Source organism: Stegastes partitus, unplaced genomic scaffold (genome assembly GCF_000690725.1).
Source record: "Stegastes partitus isolate 25-593 unplaced genomic scaffold, Stegastes_partitus-1.0.2 Scaffold540, whole genome shotgun sequence".
Lineage (NCBI taxonomy): Eukaryota > Metazoa > Chordata > Actinopteri > Pomacentridae > Stegastes > Stegastes partitus.
Window position 1 is genome coordinate 440,055 of NW_007578271.1, and position 17,821 is coordinate 457,875.

Genomic DNA, 17,821 nt, shown 5'->3' on the forward strand with positions numbered 1-17,821 from the left:
ATGGTTTGAAGACAACAAGGAGAAGTTCTGGAGGCCCAGTCAGAGTCCAGATAACAGTCCAACTGAGGATTAGTGTCTCGACCTGAAGAGTTCTGTTCACTCCTGATCCCTGTGGAACCTGAAAGAGTCTGAACAGTTTTATCAGAAGAATGAGATGAAGCTGCAGCGTCCAGATGTTCAGACTGATGGAGCCCAACAGGACCAGAGATGGAGCTGAAGGTTCATCTCCTGAACGAGGCTGGAGGAGGAGAACACTGATGTAGTCACTGATTTTATGTTTTATATGTTTAATTAATCGACATTACTTTGTAGAAGTCAGTTTTCACTTTGAAAACTTGCTAGTTCTTGTCAGAAACGCTGCAAAGCTTAGAAACGAGTAAATAAGAGAGGAGCAGTGATTTGTTTTGATCTGCTGATGATCAAACAGCAGGAGCCTCTTCTGAAGTCGCTTTGATGAGAATCAGCTCATAGTTCAGGTGAATCTGCGTCATTAAGCCCTCGAGGTTTCCTGAAGTGACGAGCTGCTGCAGGATTAGCCTCCATGTGGCCTCATCTGCACATGTTTGTGATTTGGTTTTCTCTCGGAGGAATAAGCAGGAGGAGTCAGTGTGGGCTGCTGTCAGCAGCTCTGAAAGGTCCTCCTCATCACACAGTCTTCAGCTTGACAGGTTTGCTTGTAGCTGGATGCAGGACGAGGACACGATCTGCTGCTCAAAATGGAGATCCGCTGAAATATTAACCACAATTATACTTCAGTGATCATCTGCAGAGCCTGAAGGGCTTCTGTGGAGGTCGAGCAGAGATTTCAGAACCTTGTTTTATTTCTTGAAGAGCAGACTGAAGCCACTGCAGTCAGTGCTGTCAGTAGATAAATGACCTGAAACAAGCATCGTGGACCAACGCAGGACTTAGTTCTAGTGACAGAACCGGACCTCGGTCTTGGGCTGTTTTGTTATTAATGAACCTGACCGTTGTTTTAATGACGAATCAATCAGTTATTTACAGTTTGTACAGCTTCATTCAGCAGATGCTTTCATCCACAGCAACGTACATCTGAGAGTAAATCCAGCACAAGAAACAACCTGGAGAACAAGTTCCAGTCAATCAAACACCAGAAAATGTTCCATTATTGACAGGAAGAGATCTGCTGCTGTTTCAATAAAACATTGTGCTTGTCTCACAGCTGAAGGCCCTGATCGTTGATTGACTGTTGATTAACTAATAGACTGACGAACTTTTGAACATCATTTAAAGGTGTCTTCATCATCGGTTCTTCGGCTGCCTTACTGCTCTGTGTATGTAACTGATTGTCTGTCACCTCATCAATCAGTCCTTCTGCCTTATCACTTAATATACTGTAATAGTTTAAGCTATTCACACCAGTTAGGTGATTAATGTCCATGCCTTGGGCCTCTTCTTTGTGGTTATCTTCTCATTGCTGAGCGTGGCTGGTACATGGCGAGGACACAATGAGTTTATAAAATCACTGACATCTTAAACAGTCGGGTCAGACGCAGGATGTGGATCTGGAGTTTCAGCCTTTGTGTTGCTTCAAATCAAATTAGAAATCATTTAGTTCCACCACAGACTGCAGGCGTCTCGGTGGTTAGCACCGTGGCCTCACAGCTAGAAGGTCGGTGGTTGGCGTCCCGGTGAGGACACCCGGGATCTTCCTGCGTGGAGTCTCCATGTTCTCCCCGTGCAGCGTGGGTTCTCTCCGGGTTCTCCGGCTTCCTCCCACAGTCCAGAAACATGCTGAGGTTAATTGGTGATTGTAAATTGTCCGTAGGTGTGAATGTGAGTGTGCTTGGTTGTCTGTCTCTAAGTGTAGCCCTGTGATAGACTGGTTACCTGTCCAGGTGAACCTGCCTTCACCCTGACTCAGCTGGGATAGGCTCCGCCCCCCATAGTGAGGATGAAGGAGTAGAGATGATGGATGGTTCCACCACCCTGATCTCAGGTGAAGTTTGGGGGAATGAAGTGGTGCAGATGTCAAAATGTTCATTTATTGTTATAAATAACTCGTTTGTTTTTGCTTCTCAGCCACAAAGAGCAGAAACGGTTGCCGGTCGTCGAGCTCGTTTAACCGTTGTTCTGAAGGTCCGGTTTGTTCTGTGGCGGTTCGTCTGAATCACGGCTCCTCCTCAGCAGACCGTCGTGCTGCTCTCTTCTGTCACGACTCGGGCTGATTGTGACAAACAGTTTGAATCACGTTTTGGAAGCAACAGCGTGAGTCACCGGCGGTGAATCATTGTTCTCACCAAAGTCGGTTCTGCTTCTCGGCCTCGTGTCCCGGAGCTGCTGTACGTTTCCATCGATCGGGATCCTGCTCTGCTTTCATGTGGTGGTTGCCGTGGAAACAAGTAGACGTGAGGTTGGCTACGAGGCTCCGGTCGAAGCGTGAGACCGTCGGCAGAGAGCTTCGAAAAACTTCACAATTAGCTGCATTAATGCACCGGAGACGTGTGGTAGCTGGAGGACGCTGAAGGCAACGCGTTCTTCAGTGTGTAGAGAAGCTCTGCATGATGTGCTGAAGTGTGGTTGGTTTTAACTATTCAGAAATCGTATTCACAAGTTACCAAGAAAAACAAACCAGAGCTGAAACCACGTCCACGTAAAACAATCTGTATTTTTATCATTTGTTCTTTTTACATTTGACTGTTAAATTACATCATATTTACTGTATTTGAATCAGCAAAAAATAGTTATTTTACACATATTTGCCCCGTTGTTAAAGAAATATATATATAGTTTACAGAAAAGTAGTAAAAGTTTTATTTCACACGTTAACATCACAGATCATATCTAGAAAAATCAGAGAAAAAACATTAATTCACATGTTGGCTAAAAAAACAAAGGAAAAAAAGAAATTTGTTCTTTTACAATTCTGACTGGAAAATTACAGTTTTACTGTTTTTACATCCTCAAAATCAGACTTATAAAATCAGTGATGTGCAATAACTGTTTATCATAATGACAATATGACTTGTGATAAATAAAAACATTTGTGTTAAAAATGTCAGAACTGTAAAAACAGAAGGAATGACTGGATTTTAAACTTTTGATTGGACGTGTGATGTGTCGACCAAACCTCAGCTTAGATCAAAAATATTTTATTCACTTTATTCCACAAGTTTCATTTAAAAAATTTAGTCTGTAGAATGTCTATTATTTTAAATTAAATTAATTTAATTTAAATGTATTTTAAAACTGTCATTTTGGACAAATTCTGATTAATTTAGGACATTTCATATGATTTTAGACACTAGTTGCTGCGTAGAAGACGGTCTGAGTCCTCTGTGTGAAAACGTCTCCAGTAGATGAAGCCTCTTTTTCTAGTTTTCTGTAGAAACATGTTGCACAATATTTGTTCAGTTTATGTGAAATCAGTGATCAGACATTGTCTTCTCTCTCTGGTCTCCATCGTTCTGAGTCCTGCTGACAGAATCCTCTCTGAGTTCTGGTTCTGGTTCCACTGAGCTGCAGGACTTCATCCAAAGCAGGAGAAGCTGTTTTATAATAATATTTCGGTGTAATGGTGTTTTTTCCTTCCTGGACGTGTTCCCTAAAACGCTCTTTCTGCTTCTTCCAGCTGATGTGAAGCAGCAGCAGCGTTTGGAGGCTCCATCATCTGCGTCTCAACCCAGGAGCCATTAAACAGGTACATATGGTACGACGCTTCCTCCTCCGTCCGTCCCGTTTGGTTTCACTCTGGGTTCAGCTCAGAGACAAACACCATCACATGTGTGGCTCAAGTCTGGTTGAAGTGAAGTACAGTGTTTGTCGTCTGATGTTGTGTTTTCTTAAACCAGGATTTACTGTGAATCTCTTTATTTATGTCTCCAGAACTCATTTTTGACCCGATCACAGAGGATTCGCTCAAACAGCATATTTCAGGGTTTAAAGTTTGAGCTTCAGTTGCTAGCCGAGGGTCGCTAACATAAAGCGAGCTAGCAGGTGTGAACAACAACAAAAACAAAAGCGTCTTCGTCAGGATCAAAACCCTTTAAACGGTTTCTGTTATTAAATATTAATTCCTGCAGCTTTGTACTGTTTGGTTCGGTCTCATTGCCGTGTGGATAATCACTGCTTTACATGTTTGGACGATCAAACAGAATGTAGACGGAGCGCGTTGGATGTAAATCCCCTCAGAGCTCATCTCGTTAAACTTTCCAACTCCGTCAGATGAAACTTTACTTTCCAACCAGTTGGTTCTGTTTGGGCCGTCTTTGCTGTGAACTGTGCTGAAGCCGAAGCGCCTGCTGGACCGAGCTGCAGTCGACGGAGGCAGACGGTGAACGTTTACCTCCCAGATCATCTGACAGGATGCTGGGTTACGTCACACTGTGGACTCTGTTTTCTGAACTCAGTGCTGCTGTCCCCGGGTCCTCCTCGTGTCAGCTCTGATCCGACAGGCTGGAAAAGCAGCAGCACGACATGTTTGCTGATCCCGGCTCTGGTGGCTGAATAATTAAACTCTCGTACTTTAGGGTCGGACTCGTCCTCGTCGTTGGAGCGCTTTCACCTCGGCTCAACCGTGACGTCACGTTCAGAAGTTTGTTCGTCCTTTCATGACATTTAAATCTTAAACCACGTCCAGGCCTTGTGTAAGTCAGGCTCATGAGCCTCGTGTTGCTCCCAGTAAAAATGACCTTAATTTGGCAGCCAATAATCAATACGTGTCCTGTGAGAGCTGCTGGACCGTTTAAGCGGGTCAGACTGGAATCAGGTCAGAACTTAACCCGATAAACGCCACGGCGGCCCAAATGCAGGACTGGAAGGATGTCGGCTCACTCAGGACATAAACTCTATGATAATAAAGACTTTCACATGTTCAGACATTCAGACGTTGGTGGCTACGGTGGCCCTGGGAGCTCAAAACACTGCAGCTGAAGGAATAAAAAAGCAAACGCTCAGAAAACATTTCCTGCAACACAAATGAAACATGAGACACTGACGAGCCACAACATTAAAACCAGCTGCCTGACATCTGATTGGTCCACAGCCCATTAAGGTCCTCTCTGATTGGTTTAAGACTCTGAATGTGTCCTGTAGCTCCTCTCTGATTGGTCGAGGACTCTAAAGATGTCCTGTAGTGCACTGATTGGTCCACAGCACATTAAGGTGTCCTGAGCTTCTCTCTGATTGGTCCATAGACCTCTGAAGGTGTCCTGTGGTCCTCTCTGATTGGTCGAGGACTCTAAAGATGTCCTGTAGTGCTCTGATTGGTCCACGGCACATTAAGGTGTCCTGAGCTCCTCTCTGATTAGTCCACAGACCTCTGAAGGTGTCCTGTGGTCCTCTCTGATTGGCTCTATAGATGTTGGGCTGTCCTCTGATTGGTCCACAGACCTCTGAAGGTGTCCTGTGAACTGGTGTTTCCAGAACATCTTACAGATGTTCGATCAGACTGAGGTTTCTAGAGTTTGGAGGCCGAGGCGACATGTTGAGCTCTTGGTCCAAGCGATGTTTTCCTGAACCTTCTGGTGCCAAAACTTAACCAGAAAACCAAAACTGAGTCTTAAACTGAAGGTTCTGGTTCGTCACCGATGGAAAATTAGGTTTATTTCAAAGCTACGTTCCCTTAAAAACAGACCTGGGGATGCAGGAACTTTGTGGTTTTCTTCAGTAGTCTGTTTTCTGCCTCGTATCTGATGACGTAATGTGAGGAGACCGTCTCAGCTCTTCGTTAAGCGTCTCTGCTGTGTGATGGTCTCTAATGTGAGACGTAAACGAGGGATTCGTTCCTTCAGTCCTCTGATCTCAGAGCTGCTGGAAACAACCGTCGGCTTTAATGAGGAGAGGCGTGAAGCTAAACGAAGTGGAGTCTCTCATGATTGGACTAATTAAAGCCAAACTGCTGCTGACGGAGAGCTTCATCCTTCTTCCTCCTCCGTCTCTGTGTTCACATCTCAGGACTTCAATCAGAGCTCAGATGGTTCCACGTGTCCCTGCTGGGTTCTATTTATGGTTCTGAAGCTCAGTGATGGTTCTCAGAGGAACAAACGGTTTATAACAGAACAGAGACGTAATAATTAGCACTCCTCCATCCATCCATCCATCCATCCATCCATCCATCCATCCATCCATCCATTATCTGTGGCTTATCTAGGCTTAGTCTGGTTCTGGACTCGGTTTAATCTGAAGGTAGGCTAGATTTAATCTGGTTTTGGACTTTGGTTTTGACTGGTGTTAACTTGGTTTTAGACTAGATTTAGTCTGGTATGGACCTGGTTTTGGGTTTGGTTTCAGACTGTTTTTAAACTTGTTCTGAACTTGGTTCTGTACTGGTTCTAGGCTTACTTTTGTAATTGGTTTTAGACGGGTTTTGGACTAGATTTGGTCTGATATTGGACCAGGTTTTGGATTTGATTTGGAATTGATTTTCAGACTGGTTCTGACCCCGGTATTGGACTACGTTTTGGACAGACGGTTCTCTGCTGTCGGCCTTTTATTGTCAGAACCGTGTAAAAACATCACCGTTGCATTAAAGCTAAATAATCCTGAAACCCGGTTCAGGAGGTTCAGCAGCTGATCAGAGCTCTGATTTATTATCTCAGCAGCACAAAGGACTGTTCACAGAAACTTTAAATAAAAATAAAGTCCTTCATTCATTTCTGTGGCTGTTTTTTTATGTGCTGTAATTCGATTTATGGGACATTTAGGATCAGATTTAATTAATTGTCCCTGAATGTGCTTCAGTGTAAACGTTTACAGCAACAATAGAACAACAAGGAAACAGAATAAATCACACATTTATGACCATAAACATCTTGTTCTGCTCATTTATTGTCCTCTTTATTGTCTCTCAGACTCACATTTTAAACACATAGAGCTTGACATGAACAGTGAAGGTTCTGTAGGAGGACGTGTTTGTGGTTTTCGGGTCAACAGTCTGCTGATGTGCTTTGCTGCTAATTTGCTGCTCTGTGAGGAGCTTTTACTTTAATGAAGTAAAACGCTGGACGCTCTGCTCGGCTGCAATTAAAGTCAGGTTGTGTGATGAGGCCGGTGCACTCTGGGTAATTTCAGCTCTTCTCTGAGGTCGAGGTTAATAAAATAAGAACATTATTGTGTCGCTGATGTCGCCGCAATCACACAGACGGATGTTAGCGGCTACGAACGAGGAAAACACATTTACAGAAAACACAAAGAGGAAACAGAACTGCTGCTGCTGCAATTACACAAATGAAAACAGACGTCTTGATGAGCAGAGATCAGAAACGCAGAGAGCAGCTGCAGCCGTCACAATGACTTAATGAAGTTAGAGCAAACATAATGACATGATTACACTTAAAACGTAGACGGCGGCTGTAAGTGGAGTCACAGCGAAGGGCTTTAATGCTCCTCAGCCCACAGCGCTCAGACGTGTGAGGAGCTACTTTTCTTCTCCAGACTTCAGACACAGTTATTAAAGTCTTGACAGCTGAGAGCTCTTAAAGGATCAAAAAGGAAAAGTAGGGACGGACTAATCAGCATGTTTCTGCTTTCTGTAAATCACATGAACGCTCACACTGAAATCACGTTATTGTGGATTTACACGAGTGAAGTAGCTCATTAAATAGCTTGAATTTAATTTGTTTTATACCGAATCGGACAGAACTCACATCTGAATGGCAGCATGTAGCCGTTAGCTTGCCTGCTAGCACAGGTGTATGAGGACAGGTTGCCTCCGTCACGTCGACGTTCAGGTGTAATCCTTCAGGTAGTCGGGTTTTTTAGTGCATCTTAGCCGACAAGTTAAATCATTTTTACAATTATATCTGTGTCATTTGTTTACATAATTGTGTATTTTTCTAACAGTGACACATAAAGTTGGTTAATTAACATCAAAAAACATTCAGAAAGTTTATTTTTTAAATGTAATTTCAGGTTTAGTTCATGTGGGTGGAGGTCACTGTTTCATCATCTCCACCTCGAACAACTCGTTTTGATCTCTGAGACCTCCTGGTTGCATAAAAGTTAAATAAAATAAGTCAAATACGAAGTGAGCTGCTCTGATCAGGGTAGTTTTCAGCGTCCTCAGCGATCCGCGGCAGGTGGCTGAATGAACGCGAGCTTCTCTGTAAACACCATCAGGACCAGTTGGTGGAGTTCTCACCCAGCGATGGTTCACGTTGAGCAGCATGTCGACAGCAGCGTCCTCCATGTGTCCAGCAGGACGATCTGTCAGAGCCGCCCAGGACGCAGAGTCTGTTCCAGTCAGCCGCCGTCCAACGAGCTGCAGAGCTGCTTCATGTCTGCACCATGAAACACGACGTATCCAGGGAGAGACGTGGAGCAGGGTTCTGATCCTGGAGCTGGTTCTAGAACATGAGGCGCCTTAAATCTGAATTAAAATGCTCACTGCTGCAAACCTGATGGGTTCAGCAGAAACATTTGTTCAGTTTATGTGTCAGAGCTTCTTGTGTCGTGAGTATTTCCAGGTTTACATGAAAACATACGATGTGAAGTGTCGTGGGATGACTCCTGGTGGGACCTGGTGCTATATAAATAACATTTAATTATAAACATGTAATAGTTCAGCCAATTACAAGCCTGACAATACCAAAGTCCAAACATGTGAATCATCCCCTTCAATCCACCAGTGATTCTGCAAAGCTCATCATTCATGTAAATACACAGGATCATATGTGTGACGGTCAGAACCAGGTCTAGACAGTGGAGGAGCATTTTTACCTCCAGAACATCACGGGATCATCTAATAGATATGGTTCCATTAGTGGAAAAGGAAGTCTCTAATACGAGTTATAAAAATATACTCAAAGGGTGATACGTCCCATAATGTTGGTGCTTAAAGTTGGTTACAGAAAAAAACCAACAGAACCAGGTCCAGTGTTCAGACTGAGACTCATGGATGGATGTAGAACTGATCTGGTGTCAGGTTCTACCAGAACCCAGATATGTTCTTCCTCCTAACATGTCATGTGTCTGTCTGCTGTACTGATGAAATGCAGGAAAAATTGTCCAACATGTCTTGAAACTTGATCCAATTTCTTCATAGTGATGGAAAAAAAGACTCAAACACTGTCCTAAACAACTCAGAACGTCTCTAAAATGACCCAATGTGCCTCAAAACTCGTCCCAAATGACCCAAAATGTGTCCAGAATGACAAAAACATCCCCTAAATGCCTCAAAGTCTGTCCAGAACAATTCAGAACGTGTCAAAAAGCACATTGAAACTTCTCCAGAATGACTCAGACACTGTCCTAAACAACCCAGAACTCCTCCAGAACTTCTCTAAAATCACTCAGTGTGTCTCAAAACTTGTTCCAAATCAGGACGCCGCGACAGCTCACCTGGCTGAGCTGGCGTCCTGTATCGGGGCTATAGTCCCCCATGCAGCGGTCGTGGGTTCGAGTCCCACTCATGAGCTCCTTCCCCCATTCTTCTGCCCCCAAACACAAAGAAACTTCTCCAGAATCACTCAGAACTGGTCCTGAACAATTTAAAACGTCCAGAAGGTCTTGAAACTCCAACAGAATGACTGTAAACCAGAGAAAAGGAATCGTAGCCAGAAGATGAGCCTCTTATCAGAATGTAGGAGAAACACTGAGACCTCTGACCTGCTGGAGCTGGTTCTGACCCAAACTGACCTGCATGTTTCTGATGGTGTGTGTGCAGGGTCAGGGGGAGGTGTCAGCCATGGAGGGCGACTGTCTGAGCTGCATGAAGTACCTGATGTTCATCTTCAACTTCTTCATCTTCGTGAGTTTCGCTCTTTTCTCTGCTGCTGTTGAAATCATTACATCTGGACTCGGATCAGGTTGTTGATGGTGCCGAGACCGAGTCCTTCTGGGTCCAAGTGGTACCCAGGAGAATTCAGGTTATTGTGTGCTTTACAATGACTTCTAAAACATGAGGGGACAGCCTGGTAATAGTCTGACCCAGCCAAGACTCCCTGCCCTCATAGAGACTCAGGTATTAGTCGGACCCTCATAGAGGCTCAGGTAATAGTCCGACCCTCATGGAGGCTCAGGTATTAGTCGGACCCTCATAGAGACTCAGGTATTAGTCGGACCCTCACAGAGGCTCAGGTATTAGTCTGGACCTCACAGAGGCTCAGGTATTAGTCTGGACCTCATAGAGGCTCAGGTATTAGTCGGACCCGGCTGAGGCGCTCTGTAATAATAATATTTTTGGGAATTCAAAGATCTGATTTCTGAACAAATGTCAGACTTTTTCATCAGAACCTGAAACACGCTGATGTTTTAGAACAGTAGACGTAATTCTGTCTGACAGAGAAGAACAGCTGGAGGCTTCAGTCCAGGTTCTGGTTCTGTTCCTCTGAGTAGAACATCTACAGAACCGTGACATAAAATCACCTCCTCAGTTTCAAAGCACTTCAAACTAGTCTCCGATCTGAAGGTTCCTCCAGGTTCTGTCCTCCAGGTTCTGTCCTCCAGGTTCTGTCCTCCTGACCTGGTTTTTCTGGGTTCTGACTAACTGACCCGTTCTGTCCCAGCTGGGCGGCTCCTTCCTGCTGGGCGTGGGCGTCTGGGTTCTGGTGGACCCGATGGGCTTCAGGGAGATCGTGGCGGTGAACCCGCTGCTGTTCACGGGGGTCTACGTGGTTCTGGCCATGGGGGCGCTGCTGTTCCTGCTGGGCTTCCTGGGCTGCTGCGGCGCCATCAGGGAGAACCGATGTCTGCTGCTGTTTGTGAGTCGACCCGCTGACCTCAGAGGTCCATGTTTAGCTTTAAGAGTATTTATTATGATTGTTTCCACAGCGTGGTCCTCTGGAGGTGATGAAGCTGATGGTTGAGGTAAACGGTGCTACAGCGCCACCCAGAGGACGCACTGGGATGCTGTTCTGTAGTTCATGATCTTCTCTGTGGTTTGTTGTCTCCAGTTCTTCATGCTCATCCTCTTCATCTTCCTGGCGGAGCTGGCAGCTGCCATCTTGGCGTTCCTCTTCAGAGAACACGTGAGTTCTGACCCTGGATCTGTTCACCTGTCTGGAATTTGCTTGAACGGGTCTGAATGTGTTTTGGACCGGTTCATGGTCATTATGGGATTGTTTTGTTTTTTTATTAGTTTTAGACAGATTTTAGTTTTTTTTCAGGTTGTAGGGTGATTGCTTCAGCTGGTTCTACTGGGCTCAGACTGGTTCTGTAGTTGGTTTTTACTGGGTTTAGACTGGTTTATGTTGTTTTCGGCTGGTTCTTGTTGTTGTTTTTCTAGAAACGTTTTGAACTTGATATTGAACTTTGTTTTTGTCTAATTCTGAACTTTGTTTCAGACGTGGTTTTAAAGATTCAGACTGATTTATGATTATTGTTATTATTTACAGATTAAATGTGGGTTTGGGCCATTTTTTTTTTCCTTTGTTTGAGGACCGTTGGACTCTTTGTGACTGGTTTTAAACGGTTTCATGGGTTCTTTAGTCTGGTTTTAAGGGGATTTTTTTGGTTAGATGTTTACTGGTTGTGTCGTTGTGTTTTCAGTGTCTGACTGGTTCCAGTTTGTTCTTCGTGGAGGTTCGTCAGGGTTCTAGCTGGACTTTGGCAGCTTATGAAGCGGTTGTTGCTTAGTTTGGGACGAGTCGATGTTTTTGGTTTTGGTTTTAATTTAATGATCTGGTTTGAGAGGTTTGTCTTACAGATATTCCAGTTTAAATTCAGAACCAGAACAAAACGCCTGTGAGGTAAGCGGATCATTGAAGTGTTTCTGATTCTGAGGTTCCCTTTAAAGCTTCAGTTCCTCTTTAAAGCGTCCGCTGCAGCTTGTTGTTCTCAGCTCGGCTTAAAGAAGTGAAAGCTGATGAAAGCTGACGGCTCCTGTTTCTGTGTCCAGCTAACCAGAGAGTATTTCACCAGGGAGCTGAAGCGTCACTATCAAGGCCGCAACAACACCGACGTGTTCAGCTCCACCTGGAACGTCGTCATGACTACGGTGAGGCGTCTCTTCCTGATGCTCCGCCTGACCGGCGACCCTCGCTGACCTCCCGTCTGCTTCCTGTCTGTCCCACAGTTCGACTGCTGTGGCGTCAGCGGTCCGGAGGACTTCGAGGAGAGTCTCTTCAGGCTCCTGAGCCCCGCCAAGATGGTTCCTGAGGCCTGTTGCCAGAGGAACGGTTACCTTGGAGACGGCGGCGTGGAGCAGTGCGTCAGCGGCAGCGTGGCCTTCCGACACAACCGGGTCAGCAGAGAGAGCACTGGTGGAGGGTTTAGAACCTGAACGGTACAGAACAGAGGTCGGGAACAGCCCAGCTGGAGTTCTGCAGGAGAGATTCAGTCCAACATGAACTCAGATCAACAACCAGGAAACACAGACGGGATTAAATCCTGAAAACAACTGCAGTCGTTTCACACATTAAACATGAGCTTTAGAAACCACGTCAGCTGAGCTGCTGCTGAAAAACCCAGAAACACATTTGGCTCATTTTTCTTTTCTCTGTCGTGGAGCTGAAACAAAAAAACACAAATGAATCTGTTCAACGTGAAGCAGCTTCATCACAGCCGGACATCAAGTTCAGCACATTTACATGATACAACAAACAAAATAATGTTTGAAATGGGAACGTTTGTGGATCTTTTAGGTCAGGTTGAACCGTAATATTTATATTTTTCTGTTAGCTGAGATAGAGCTAGCTGCTCTCTGATGAATGTCCTCATCATGTCTGTACAGTGAAATAAATGTCTTGTTGTGAGATGAACTCGGGTCGGAGAGGTTCAGCCTCAGTGCTGCTTATTCTCATGTACTGTAGGACAGCTGCATCATTTCAGGTCATCCTGTGGCTACAGTCGGTCTACTATCTATAAATACCGACTCTAAAGTAGATTAAGGTACAAAACATGAAATATTCACCTTGTGTGTTTTTCCCTGCAGGGCTGTTACTCGGCGATGGTGGATTATTTTGAGACCTACATCTACACAGCAGGAGCTCTGGCCATCGTGGTGCTCACCATCGAAGTACGAACCCGTTTATCACCACTTTATATGAAAACAACAGCATTCAGACACGAGCGTGCTCACAGAGAACAGCATTATATCTGAAAGTGACACGTCAGATCTGATTTACATTTATTGTCATGTCTTCAGCACCAGTATTAAAATGTCGTGTGAAAGAGTTTAAAAGAAAAACCTGAATTCCTGCAGCTGTCCAGTAAACACAACTTTAACAGTGTTTTGTTGTAAAGGTGTAAAGAGGTAACTTTAGCCACATAACTAGCTTCTATTCATGACTAGTTAGCCATATTTCTGTGACTTTAGCAGTGTAGTTAGCTTCTTTTTTTATATAACTTTAGCTATGTAGTTAGCTTCTTTTTTAATCTAACTTTAGCTGTGTAGTTAGCTTCTTTATGTGACTTTAGCTGTGTGATTTGCTTCTTTTTTATATAACTTTAGCTATGTAGTTAGCTTTTTTATGTGGCTTTAGCTATGTAGTTAGCTTCTTTATCTAACTTTAGCTATGTAGTTAGCTTCTTTATCTAACTTTAGCTATGTAGTTAGCTTTTTTATATAACTTTAGCTGTGTAGTTAGCTTCATTCTGTGACTCCTGGGGCTCTATGACCTGCATGAAGCAACCTTTTTGCAAATGCTCAAAGTTCAATAAGTGGAAACTGCATTTGAATTAAAATCTATATATTTGAGGTGTTTTCAGCTTCGCCGCCTCTGATCCAGGTCTCGTTCTCTCTGCAGCTCTTCGCCATGGTGTTTGCAATGTGTTTGTTCAGAGGAATCCAGTGAACAGACTCTTCGTCTTCGTCTCCATCAGCAGGAAGACGAAGCAAACTGTAAAATATGAGGCGTCTGTACAGTGGTAGTTTGTGTGTCGTTGGTTTTGTGATCACATCATTTTGTACTTTGCAGCAGCAGGTTTCTGAGGTTCTGCTGTGAACAACACAAAGATCAGAAGGTTCTGTTCTGTTTGTGGACCCAGAACCGACCTGAGTCCGTTAAACTGCAGCTGGAAACCCAGCATAGAGATCTGTGAGCCGGACTTGGTCGGGTTCTCTCCATCACGGACTTTAAAATCCGTCGGCTCATCAGAGTTTGCACATCGATGCAGGATTCAGTGTAAAATATTCTAAAGCGTATTTAAGTTAGCTGTGAGTGTAAATAATGTTTGTGTTCTTCGTGGTGATAAAGTTCATTTAATCCGTGGATGTAAAACTGGAATCCAGACTCTGTTCCTCTCAGTGTGTTTGTATAAACAACTGATGGTCATTAAACTGGTGTCTGTGGTGTTACTGGTTTGTCCTTCTATGAAACAAGTGTGTGTGATTTGTAAGATCTGCTCAGAAGTGCTGAGGTTGGAGATGATGGATATAAAACGTTCAGGACGAGAAGAGCTTGAGTCCTTCCAGCTCAGTTCACCAGATGGTTCCTGCACGACCATCTCGGATTGGGTTCAAAGAAAACGGGTCTATCATCAGGATGGCACATCCCCAAGTCTCATGGTCATAACTCTGATGGTGTTAGCTACACACAATAATGAACAGTTTGTAGTAGTTAGCCTGACATTGGACAACAATATGTCCAGAAGTATTTACGGCGCAGACTTCAAATTTAACAGCACCTTCCCCTGAACTAGAGGTGTTTAAATCCTACGGTACAGGTGCCTCAGTGCATAAACTGAGATTAAATGTAGGGAAATATTGGGTGTTTGTTCGCCCATAAAACATACAGGATTTGTAATAGAAGTCTGAAAGTTTTGTGTTCCATCGTCACATATGAGATGTTCCAACGTTCCCAACGTCATGAAGCCGCTGAGATACTGACCCTCACAAACGGTGTGTTCACAATCTTTCTCAACTTTACAAACCGTCTGAATGATCGGTCGCACCAACATGTGAAGTCATTTAGAGAGAATGTTCCCAACTTGTCACGGTGGAAAATTCAGCCTGGAATCTTTTTTCTTCATGACAATCCTCCATCCTCAGACTCTTTCAACCCAGTGGAGCCACCTGGTGGACTGAGGTGGAATGAGCCGCTACATAAAGGTCAGTCTCATAAAACATGTACAATCACGCATGAGCTTTTAATTTAGTCAGAAGTTCATCCTGCAAGTTGCTCTTTAATCGAACATTTCAGTGAGAATTTTACGGTTCTCCTTAAAAATGAAGGATATAAATACTAGATAAATAAATTATCTGCAAGCCCAAAGCTACCGTGAACCTTCTGACCTCCAGAGCAGCTGCCCAGTCGACCTTTTAGTGACATTTATAATGAGCTGTTTTTCATATTTACTCATTTCTGACTTTATTTTGGTGTTTTTAACGTCCAGCAGCACTTTTATTCTGAAGCATTCTATTTCCTGTTGAGGCCTACCTGCTCCTTTGCCTCCTCGCTGGTTGATTAATATTTCATCCATCTTGTCGTCCATCTAGAAGCTGCTTCTGCGGCCGAAGCTGATCAGTAACTCCTCAGAGTGGCGCCGGTCCACAGCGGGTCGGGTTTCACTGAGTCTGCTGAAGCTTGTAAACTGATTCATGTGAAAACAAAAGTGAAGGCAGCCAGGCGTCACTTCTGAGCCCCACTTCTCCATGTTCACATTATAATCGTGTCACCTCAACAAATGTGGAGCCTCCAGCAGAGCCTTTGCCTGGGACTGATCCTGTCACACCTGCTGGGAAAAGGTGAGTTTCTGTTTAACTGTTTAACGAGAGATTATAACGGATTATCTGCTGGAGACAGACGCAGAGTTACAGAAAAATCACATGTTCATTTGTTATTTGGGACCCAAAGCTAAGTTCTGGAACGTATTTTCGCAGACTTTTGAGAATTTCTGATATTTTCAAACCTGAAATTTTTGTATTTTGACCTTCAAAGAACCTCAGAGAACCTCAAAGAACCTCAGAGAACCTCAGAGAACTGCTGTGACGCCATTTTCATGCTTCAATGTGTCCAGAAATAAAACTCGTGCAGTCATAGGATGATGTGGCGACCCAGACAGAACCGCTTCCATCAGATCAGAATGATTCAGTGGATCCAGCAGAGGACAGATTATTAATCATCAGCCCTTAAAAATAGAAAAAAAAAATCCAATCCAGGCTGGTGCTGATCCAGAAAGTCCCTGTCGGTGTCTATCTATGGATGGGTCCATGGTTCTACTAGAACCCAGTCTCTGGTCACATTTCACCACCTGTTGAGGCTCTAACATCAGCAGAACCTGATGTGGTGAAGCTGGACCAGACAAGGTTCTGGTTCTACATGTTTAGACTAAATGTTGATCATTGGTAGGAACCAGAACCTGGAGTTCACAGGTTCTAGGTGTTGGTTCTGGATGTTCCAGGTTCGTGGTTCTATGTGTGTTTGTGGTCGTTCGGTCTCATTTCATGTCTCTGTGACCGTTTGAATTCTTTCTTTTGTTTCTTTTGACTTGTTTTTCTCTTTCTGTGACTCGTTTGTGTTGTTTTTGTGTCTCTTTGGGACATTTTGTCAGTTTTATTTTGTCTCGTTTTTCTTGTTTGGTGTCATTTTGTGTTTTATTTGTCATTTGATGTGTCGTTGAGACACTTTTGTCTTTTTTCTTTCAGTTTTTTTGTCCCATTTTTCTCATTTTGTGACTTGTTTGTGTCTTTTGTGGTCATTCTGTCTTATTTCTTTCTCTGCTGTCATTTTGTGTCTCATTTTTATTGTTTTGTTTCTTGTTTTTGTCATCTTGTGTCTCGTTGTCTTCTTGAAACACTTCTGACTCTTTTCTTTTGTTCATTTGTCAGATTTTTCTCATTGTGTGACTTGTTTTTGTCGTTTTGTTTCTCTTTGGAACAAACAAACTTTATTTTGCTGTTTTTCATGTCGTCAGGATTAACACGGCGGTAAAGCAGCTGATCTTCAGTCAGGAGGTTGTTGTCGTGTCTCATCATATAGACTCAGACTTTCTTTATTGTCGTTACACAAAAACACAATCGTGAGTCTATCACTGAAGTGTCGTTGTTTGGCTACTGGAGGACACAGAAGTGGAGCTTGTGAGGCAGTGACTGTCTTGTAGGTTGTGTAGAACGGGGATCTCCAGCTCTGGTCCACGTGAGCTACAGTCCTGCAGGTTCTAGATGTTTCCGTGCTGCAGCACCTGACTCACATTAATGGATCATTGACAGACTTGTGTAGAACTGAACACATCTCACTGCGCGTCATATCGTGTATAACCGTGTTTGTGACCAATAAAAGATCTTGAACCTTGAACTTCACGTCAAGCTGCTGGAGATCCATTAACGTGAGTCAGAGGTGTTGCAGCACAGAAACATCTAGAACCTGCAGGACAGCAGCTCACGAGGACCGGAGCTGGAGATCCCTGGTGTAGAAGTTAGTACCAGACTGAGCTGAACCAGACCAATCCGCTGGGTGCTGTTCTGTCTCCTGCAGGTGGCGCCGTGCAGCTGGCCTGTCGGCCCGGTCAGAGCGTCACGCTGCCGTGCTCCTACAGGTATGAGTCCGGCGGCCAGGTGTCGCAGCTGTCGGTGCAGTGGAGGAGTCCGGCCGGGGAGCTGCTGTGTCACTACATCAAGCACAAGGCCTTCAGGAACTGCAGCGCCGGCTACAGCGTCGGGTACCGGCCCGGCAGCATCGAGCTCACCGTGCACCGGGTCGGGCCGCACGACTTCGGCACGCACGTGTGTTCGGTGAGCAAACCGCACGAGTTCACCGACGTCAACATCGAGCTGGTCAGGATGTCAGGTGGGTGTGGCAGGTGAGGGGCGGGGCTTCAACACACCTGATCATAAAGTCCTGCAGTTACACAGAACCAGAGCATTAAGCAGGAGACAGAACCCAGAGATTCTTCTGTCAGTGTGACGGAACCCAGAGAACCACCTGAAGCTGCAGAATTACCGTAACTTCCGGACTATAGAGGCACCTGAATATAAGCTCCA

General features: G+C 44.4%; 1 protein-coding gene across 1 annotated transcript in view; it reads left to right on the forward strand.

Annotated features, from left to right (window-relative positions):
- The window catches only part of LOC103361891 (tetraspanin-18-like), a 22,953-nt gene extending 8,774 nt beyond the window's left edge, over nucleotides 1-14,179 (forward strand). Inside the window, exons 2-9 of the mRNA XM_008288102.1 lie at nucleotides 3,593-3,661; nucleotides 9,626-9,709; nucleotides 10,467-10,661; nucleotides 10,854-10,928; nucleotides 11,798-11,896; nucleotides 11,975-12,142; nucleotides 12,833-12,916; nucleotides 13,647-14,179. Coding sequence (XP_008286324.1) covers nucleotides 9,647-9,709; nucleotides 10,467-10,661; nucleotides 10,854-10,928; nucleotides 11,798-11,896; nucleotides 11,975-12,142; nucleotides 12,833-12,916; nucleotides 13,647-13,694 — 732 coding nt within the window. The 5' untranslated portion in view covers nucleotides 3,593-3,661; nucleotides 9,626-9,646 and the 3' untranslated portion in view covers nucleotides 13,695-14,179. The remainder of the gene's footprint in view (nucleotides 1-3,592; nucleotides 3,662-9,625; nucleotides 9,710-10,466; nucleotides 10,662-10,853; nucleotides 10,929-11,797; nucleotides 11,897-11,974; nucleotides 12,143-12,832; nucleotides 12,917-13,646) is intronic.
- Nucleotides 14,180-17,821: the final 3,642 nt, after the last annotated feature.